This window comes from Eurosta solidaginis, chromosome 2, assembly GCF_040869045.1.
Source record: "Eurosta solidaginis isolate ZX-2024a chromosome 2, ASM4086904v1, whole genome shotgun sequence".
Classification (NCBI taxonomy): Eukaryota; Metazoa; Arthropoda; class Insecta; order Diptera; family Tephritidae; genus Eurosta; species Eurosta solidaginis.
The window spans coordinates 173384252-173393703 of record NC_090320.1 but is presented as its reverse complement, the minus strand read 5'-3'; the positions used below and the strand labels follow the sequence as shown (position 1 = coordinate 173393703).

General features: G+C 33.8%; 1 protein-coding gene across 3 annotated transcripts; it reads right to left on the bottom strand.

The window, feature by feature from the left end:
* Positions 1-3504: 3504 nt before the first annotated feature.
* Positions 3505-9142, bottom strand: LOC137242460 (T-complex protein 1 subunit eta-like). Of its 3 annotated transcripts, XM_067769745.1 has the most exons (8): positions 8995-9142; positions 8429-8812; positions 8144-8363; positions 7856-8084; positions 7459-7799; positions 6746-7405; positions 6558-6690; positions 3505-5333 (listed from the first exon to the last, which is right to left on the bottom strand). In XM_067769745.1, exons 6-7 carry the CDS (start codon positions 6966-6968, stop codon positions 6596-6598), a joined length of 318 nt encoding a protein of 105 aa, XP_067625846.1. In that variant the 5' UTR covers positions 6969-7405; positions 7459-7799; positions 7856-8084; positions 8144-8363; positions 8429-8812; positions 8995-9142; the 3' UTR covers positions 3505-5333; positions 6558-6595. The 3 variants fall into 3 exon arrangements, with proteins under 3 accessions (XP_067625846.1, XP_067625845.1, XP_067625844.1); XM_067769744.1 differs by lacking the exons at positions 3505-5333; positions 6558-6690 and having other exon boundaries at positions 7279-7405; positions 8429-8661; positions 8734-8812; XM_067769743.1 differs by lacking the exons at positions 3505-5333; positions 6558-6690 and having other exon boundaries at positions 7279-7405; positions 8429-8658; positions 8734-8812.
* Between the last annotated feature and the right edge of the window lie 310 nt (positions 9143-9452).

Sequence of the window (9452 nt, the reverse complement as noted above, 5' to 3'; positions counted from 1 at the left end):
CGCGTTTGACCAACAACACGACGGCGCAGTATAGAGGAAGAACGTTTGACTGACGCAGCGAAAGCTTAAACAATTTTTGCTTGAGCATGAAAAAGGATTACACATTTTTTACTGGTTTATTGTAGGCTGTTGCGGCGGCGTTTGAAGTGTGAAATTTATTAAAATTTTAATTTGACAGAAAATTTAAAACAAAAAACGCTTAATTGTAAGCATTTAATTATTATGAATATAATACAATGTAATATAACAATATTTTGCTATGTACAGTGCTGGCCACTTAGACGACGATGCAGCAATATATGTAGCTCAAAGCAATTAATATATTTTTTATGGTATCATTAAGTACTTACTTTTTTTTTATATGAACTGTATTAATTTAAGTTGCAATTTCCGATTGCTGTCGGAATTAGACTGGAAACCAATCAATATCCTGCTAAGGGTTGCAGAATTATTGCTTGATTGATTATATTTAGAACAATAATAAGTCTGACTCAATTACTAGTTGTAGGATAGAAGGGGGAGGCTTCGACATGAGGGAGGCTTCAACTTTTTCAAATTTGGCCGCCGTTATTACTGCCATTGTTCTTATTCCACGAATAAACAGTAACCAAATTGAGTGTGACGCTGCCATGAAAGCTATTCAGTGCTTCTTCAAGGACGATAGTATGCAGACGAATTTTTTATTTTTGAAAAGTGTTGATGTAAATATTGCTGGTAAGTATTCGCGTGTAAAGTATACAATATAGAATATATAACATGAGTTTTCTGCCCATTAATATTGCAATATAATTAAGATTTATGGTTTTTAAAGACTTTTTCAATAACACTAAGATGTAGTTTTGGAGCGAAAAATCTGAAATAAGTGCACGGGGGAGGGTTCAACAATATGCTTTGGGAGGCTTCGACAAATTGTCGAAGTCTCCCTTCTAGCTTTTTTACTTAGCAAGTAAAATTTTACAGCCATCAAGATGCCAAATATCTACAAAAGAAAGTTCCCTGAAAAGATCTTCAACGAAGACAAAATGAAAAAAACCATCGAGGAGATAAAACAAAAAAAGAAACACCATCAAGCGTTGCTCGAAAATATAACTTGAAGCGGACAACACTAATATCTCGAATTTCAAATGAGCAAACAAATCTGGGAACTGCAAGAGATTTTCAGTCGAAGTTTTCTTCCAATCAAGTACTTACAGCTGCACAGGTTTACTTCAAGAAATGTTCAAACCTTCATCATGGATTGACGTATGACTTGGCTAGATGATTCGTTTTTGTTTTTGTTTTTATGTTCACTGAAAATTCGACATGCGACGGGAAATTCCTCAGACGTCAAAGTAAAACCCAATATTTCTATGAACCGATTGTAGAAGACAGACACTTGGTTTCAAAGCAGGATATAATACGTATATTGCCCTCACCTGAACATCCACCAGGAACTTCACGCGCGCAAAGCAAGTTTATTTTTAACTTTGATTCTTCAAATTTAGATGTTCGTTAAAAGTACAGTAATACTTTATTTTATGCTTACATTTCTTATGTTTTTGTTCGAAAAATTTGTTACTGTATTGAAATAAATAACATCAAATATGAATTAAAAATCAATGTCGAAGCCACCCCGAAAAAGGGAGGTTTCGTCATATTTTTTGTTTTTGGTTATTTGATTATAACTTAAAAAAAAACAAGTGGAATATTAACCACAAATCCGAAGTATCATAAACATACATGGAATCAGTAATTATGAAAGGAGTTACCTATTTCTCATTCTAGTTTCTCTAAAAAAATCATTTTCTTTTAACCTGTCGAAGCCTCCCTCCTCTACCCTACATTTTTAAGTTCATGGAGGAATATTACTTTAAAATCCAATTACGACAGCAATCGGATTCCATGACACCTTTGAATATTCTTGATCTGAAAAAAAAAGAGTAAATCTAATCTAAATTTCTACTTAGCTTTAAGTTTTAGACTTAGATTGATTCAAATAATCATATTTTATGTTCGAAGCCATGGAAACAACTCAAATTTTACATGAATATAACACACTTCTGAATTGTCCAAATTTAAAGTTAGCTGCTGCAGCAATATAGCTCAAAGCAATTAATATATTTTTTATGTTATTATTAAAGTACATACTTACTTCTTTTTTATATGAACTGTATTAATTTAAGTTGCACTTTCATGTACATATATAATAAGGTATGTCGTGATCCGATTGCTGTCGGAATTAGATTTGAAACCAATCAATATTCCTGCTAAGGGTTGCAGAATGATTAGATTTAGAACAATAATAAGTCTGACTCAATTACTAATCGTACATTTTTAAGTTCATGGAGGAATATTCCTTTCAAATTCAATTACGACAGTAATCGGATTCCACGCCACTTTTGAGTATTCTTGATCTGAAAAAAAAGAGTGTATATAGTTGAAATCTAACATTCTTAAGTTCTAGACTTAAATTGATTCAAATAATCAAATTTTACATGAATATAACACACTTCTGAATTGTTCAAATATAAAGTTAGCTGCTGCAGCAATATAGCTCAAAACAATTAATATATGTGATTTTTATGTAATTATTAAAGTACTTACTTCTTTTTTATATTAAATGTATTCATTTAAGTTGCAATTTCAAGTTCATATGAGGCTCTAAGATGCTAAACCAGATTTATCCATCATAAGTGAAACTTATAAAAGCACAAAAAAGCTGAAATTTTTAAAATTGTCTATAAATTTTCAATAAGGGTTTTTAGAATGTTGGCTAGGCAATATTGTCGGAATTTAAATATTTTAAAATTGTTAAATATCTGGTTTTGCATCTAGGGGCCTCATATATAATATTTTTTATTTGCAAAAAAAAGACTAAATCTAATGATATAATGTTAATAAATGTTTATATATTATGTATATATAATTAAAAAAAAATATTGAAAATTAAAGTTTTTTGGTTGTTATTTTATTCATGCGGCTGCTCCAGGTAAAGTTAATCGGCAGGTAAAATTGAAGTAATATACGGCGGTTATCAAAATGGTAAAACCGCAGTAAAATTTATTGTCAAAAGACGCGAAAATGTAGATTAAAATGACCGAATAAATGACGCCATTTGACGAGCATTGTGCTCACATCCTCCCAGCAAAAATGTACCCGTAAATCGTTAAGTAGCATTTGTACAGGGCGTCGGGCCCTTTTGTGACCAGTCCATTTCGTCGTACCTATTTATGTGATTGTCCATACTGCTCACACATATGCGGTATTAGGTTATCGAAATGTAAACAAACTATAGTGCTGTGCTGTTCTTACATTCACGTTATGGCAGTCATTTTTTAAGTAATATACCTGTAACTTTACGAGTATTTTTACGTTAATATGACCACCTTTTCACTAGTATTATGACCGTTTTTTTACTTGGGTTATACTGCTATATAAATAAAACATTTTTTAATTCAAATCCATTAACATTTCTTTTATTCAACATTTTTATAATATATTAGATTATTTATAATAATTGTAAATTATTAACTATAAGTCTTAAGGAAGGAATACTTTTCAGGCTCGTTGGTGAGGCATAAATACAAATTTTATTGTATGAGATTGTGTGCATACAAAGTTAAGGGAAACTTAAATAAATTAATTAATGATATAGAAAACAAAAGAGAAGAACTAACAAAACTATTCGTGAACCATCAAATCGCGAGTAGGCAATTCACAATTTGAGTAAGTTGACTTGTAATTCGCCAATTTTAATACTATACCTTTTTTATTTTAGTTCGGAAAGCTGCAATTGAGGTTCGAAAGTTACAATTGAAGTTCAAAAATTTCAATTCAAGTTCAGAAAATTTAAATTCAAGCTCAGAATTTCTATTTGTAGTTCAGAAAATTAAAATTGAAGTTCAGAATTTCTGTTTGTAGTTCAGAAAATTATAATTGAACTTAAATTGTAATTTTGTGAACTTCAGTTGTAATTTGCTGAACTGCAGTTGAAATTCCTGAGCTTCAATTATAATTTACTGAACTTCTATTGAAAATTGTGAACTTAAATTGTAATTTTTTGAACTTCAATTGAAATTCCCGAGTTTTCAGAACTTCAATTGCAACTTTCAAAACTTTTTTACATAAAATTAACTATTTAACATTTTTTCTGACAGTTGGTGAATTGCCTACCAGAGGTTTGAAACCACTTGAATTCGTGTTGGTGCTTCTCTATATCATTAATAAAACAATATCGTTTTAATAATTTCATTAATAGACAAATATAAATGTTTTTCCTTTACATTTTATAACTGTGTACAAAAATATGTAATTTTACATATCGCAACCTAAACCAAAAAGTTTTGCAACTCATAATCAGAGAAGCTTTGTGTTGAATGTTGATTTATACCACAAAAATAACAAAATTCTTAACAAAACCAGGCTAAACGATAACGTTAACTACCACAAAAACATAAGTTATTTTACGATGCTTTCATGGATCGATTTACACTTTACCGATTGAATTTTTTTTAAGTTTTCACATTTTTTAGTTTAAAATGCGATATATAAATTCAGTGGAATAATTTTAGATTGAGGGTACTTCATGCAGTTTTCTTTCTTCGTGATTTTGCAATAATAAACGTAGGTACTCATAGTAATTTTTTGTTTTGAATTATGTGATTACAATATTTATAAGGACCATTTAGTTGATGGTATTGGTACTGTCAGTTAAATTCATCAGCAATTACTTATATTCAAAATATTTTTGTTATACATCTCTTTTATAAATTTTGGATAAAAAGTATTGACAAATTCGTTGCAATTAAATTGCTTTAAAAATCTTTCAAAACTTTACGAGATTGTTGAATATTATTTTAATTAGAGCATCAAAATCTTTGAATAGTAACGTAGGAAAAAACTTAGAATTATTTCAGTTAAGTTCATCACAAATATTTATATTCAAAATACTTTTTTTATATATCTAGTTTATAAATTTTGGTTAAAAATTATTGAAAAATTCATTGCAATTAAATTGCTTTAAAGTTCTTTGCAAACTTTACGAGATTGTTGAATAATATTTTAATTAGAGCATAAAAAGCTTAGATTAGTAACGTAGGAAAAAACTTAGAATTATTAGATTCTTAGATACTTTTTAACCAAGATTATTTCAGTGTGTGTTGTTCGTTTGTTGTATAAATTCGTTGCATATTAGTTTTCAGATCAAGAATACTCAAAGGTGTCGTGGTATCGTCTTGTTGGTCAATCGCGTGCCGCAATATCCAGTGTTGGGAATTGACACTCATTATAAAGTAGCGAAGGCACGGTCCTGCGCAAACACATCGCCAACCTGTGTTGGCAAAAGATATGCTTAACTGTAGAGGAAGAAACATTTTTAAAATTTAATAAAATCAAAAATGATAGTTGTGCTAAAAAGGGGTAAAGTATTGTATGTTAAAGTATAGCAAAGTCTCAGCGGCATTGTCTTGGTGAAAATTGAGTTTGAATAGGTCTCATTCTTCATTTCCAGAAACATTTACAAAGGTACCTGGTAAGATATTAAAAATCCTCAACGCTTTTTGCAATAACTTCAAAAAAACTCACATTCAAACCGGTGTCATATCCCTACTTCTGTTTAAATTGTACATATCAATAGCTATTTTCACCACCAGTAGGAGTCACTATTGTTTCCTACACCATATGGTCGCCAAGCCTAAGGATTACCCACTGGAAGAAGCTACAGGCCTGCCAAAATACTGCCCTCAGAACCGCCACGGGTTGTCTCCTTATGTCCCCAGAACACCATCTACATAATGATGCGAGGATACTCCCAATAAGTGAATGAAATGAAATGCCAATCGAACAGTTTCTGTTGAATACCCAGGAACCTGGGCATCCCAACAGACATCTGATCGATGAGCCAACACCCCCCAGGATCTTAAGGAGTCACCCCCGTAAGCACTATGAGGAAATACGGCACCTGATAACGCAGCCGTATGAAGCCAAAAAACATAAGCAGGTCCTTGGTGCACTCCATAAACAGGCGTCGGACCTCTATGTCAGGAATTGCCCGGTGAATTTAGTACTCAAAGAACAATACCCTAAAATTGCAGAACAGGAACGCACGCTCCCTAGGGAAACGCGAGTCACTCTAATCCAACTTCGATCTGGATACTGTAACAGGTTAAACTCTTACCTATCCAGAATCAACCCCGACATACAAAATGTCCCTGCTTGCAATGTGTCCCCACATGACACCAACCATCTCTTCAATTGTAATGTGGAACCAACTCCTCTAACACCCCTCTCTTTATGGCCCACCCCTGTTGAAACAGCAAGTTTCCTCGGACGCCCGTTGGAGGACATTGATGACAATTTGTGATTGGTCAGACCTATTAGATGGGGCGAAGCACTGCTACAACAACAACATCAGAAGGCACTCGAAGACGATGCCTCAAAACTTACAACCAAAAGCAATAATTATCATTTCACTGACAGAAATTTTTTAGCTTTTCCTTCCGTAGCTGGATACAATCTTTTCATAATATTACTTAACAATTTAAGATTAGACATTTTTTTCAAGTTGTATTTTGACTTACCAGCAACATTAGAATCATGTTTAATGTACGCTGCACAATCATTGTACCATCATGTAACGAAGCTCAGTTTCTTCCAAAAATTGCTCGGCACTACCACGTGAAATCAATGTACATGTTCTAGCATTAACGCAACCTTTAAATAATTATAAACTATAAAAATAAAATTAATATCAAACCCACTATCAAACCTTGGAAAATGTTGAAATGTTCACCACCAACTTGACGTTCTTCAAAGTAATCACATTGACCCAAAACAGTTGAATTAATATCATTAGCTGTAGTCATAACAGCACCACCACAAGCTTTCATTGTACGTTTCAAATCTTCTTCTGGTACACTAACAGAACATTTCACAATCTGTAAAATACTGTATACCAACATCACCAATTGGTAGTTTGGATAACAGAACATTGGCGTCGTACTAGGCTAGTTTATTGTACAGAATACGCCATTCAGCATCAACAATTTTCTGATACTCTTGAATATTATCAATACGTACTTCAGCATTGTCACGCTCAGCCTTAAAGTCCAATTCTATATTTAAAATTGCGATTTTATATTTTTTGTATGACGTTGGATCCACCAAAGAAAAGTACAGCGTCCAGAACCATTTTAGAAAACAAATCTTTTTGTTGATGAATAAGTTTGGAGGCCATTGCTGTGGCAGCGCATTTTTCCAATAAAGCATGACATGTTCAGCCTCGTCATATTTTGGTCACGCATAATTGTAATGCTTTGCGTATAGCTTTAATGATGATAAGTGCATGCACGCCTTCCTCAACATATGGCTTAACTTGTTTTAAGATTTCACATGCTTAAAATACTACTGAAGTGGTGCCATCGCAGACCTGATAAGAGAAACATTTTTATTCTACACATTCTAATATAACAAAAAACTTACCTCATCATTTTGAGATTTGGCGATGTTGACTAGAGTTTTACGGCTGGATGCACAATATCCAATAGTTTCATAATAGTTGCCCCATCATTTGAAATTGTGGCCCTACCACTGGAATCAACAATATGTTTGTCCATACTGTGTGAACCCAATGTAGTGCGTACAGCGTCCACAATTGAATGCGAGGCATTGATGTTGTTATGAGTTGAGGTTCTACCTTGAGAGCTATCGGTACCCAAATATTTTTTACACAAAAACTCATGTACCCAATACAAGTTCAGGACGTTCATATTTATCGACAGGCTGTCCGGTGTGGCCGAAATGTTGGAAATATTCAGTTGGCACTGTTGAGAAAAAATATGGATCAATGAACACAATTTAAAGTGAAAGTTTTTTTTACCATCTGTTGTTCCTTACACATTAGACATTGGAAACGCCGACCAGCATCTACAAATTGCATATTAGCCTTGCAACGATTACATCTAATTGGACCCATTTCACCAAAATTTGCAATGGGTGGCTCATATTCACCCTCAACCATGCGTGCCATTGGTGAGATGGTAAGTGTAAAGGACAAAGCTGTTGTTTTTTAATAAATCAGCTGTTGCAGGTATCCAATAAAAAAAGGCCTGCAAACGAGAAAGATCAATGTAACTGCCAAACAAAAAATAATTTCGAATATCAATACCTAATGTAACGTGGCGAGGAATTACCCTGATCTTGTACCACATATTTTGTGGTCACCAATGGTGGTAATAAGCCATGTTCATTAGTAATAAAAGCACCACCAGCGCTATTTTGATTTTCAGCGATAACGCTTATCGGATTAGGCACCTGATCGGGATCTAAACGGTGTTGGGCTACTGTTGCGGCTGTTGATATATACCAGTACCAGGTGCAGGTGGTTGCTAAAGAAAATAATACAAAAATAATCATCAGTAATATTTGAAATATATTAGTTGTATTAGCATACATTATAACCATGACGTCCGGGTATTGGGGGTTGAGCCGGCATGGGTGGATGACTGGGCATTGGCGCCTGTCCAGGTTGCGTTGGTGGCATCATTTGACCCATGTAACCACCTGGTGCACTTGGTTGTTGTAGGGGATAGCCTGAATGTTGAGGTTGTGGAGGGCAACCAGGTGGACCAGGTTGTGGTGGATAGCCCGACTGTTGTGGCATTGGCAGATAGGTTGTTGGTGCTGCTGTCGTGGCATTGCATAAAAAATAGCTTTTCGTTTGAACTCCGGAAATAGATTTCAGAACAGTGGACTTACCGTGTCCAATCCTGCCAATATTGATTGTTGCCTGACGCGAAATTACCTCTGGCGATAATGGGGACAAATTTTCGATATCCTGTCAATAATAGGTTTTTATTAATTCAAATTATATTAAAGCAAATCCTACAATATAACAGATTGAACGATGCAGATTTTGTAGCACCAGTTATGAAAATGAATGAATGTATGTGTAGCGATATGGGAAAATGATGTTAGATTTCCCAGAAAAAGGCTTGCCCATATCGCATTAAAACTTACTTGATTTTGGTTCCTTTGTGGAAAATATAAATGTATTATTAATACAAAATGCAAATACCGTAGCGCACACAACACTTAATTTAAATTTAGTTTTTATTATATCCGAAATTATTTGTAAATCAATTTTTATTACTCTGCTGTTGCTGCGCTTGTGGTTTCAAGCTGAAAACAATAAATGGCGGTCGCAGAAAATTTTTGTGACGTATTTGAGGGTACATTGCATGTAAGAAAAGGCAAGCATATACCCTGCAAAAGCGCTCCACGTCATTTTACTAGTCATTTTACGGTCATTGTGACTTTCTGCAGCGGTTATATTCATAGTCATTTTTGCATGGGCGGATTAGGTTTTGTGACCAAATTTTCCGTTTCGATCGTGCATTCCGCTCCCACGTATAGGATGTGAGCATAGTACTGTGCTGCTCACACACGTCACAATGCTCGTCAAATGGCGGTCATTT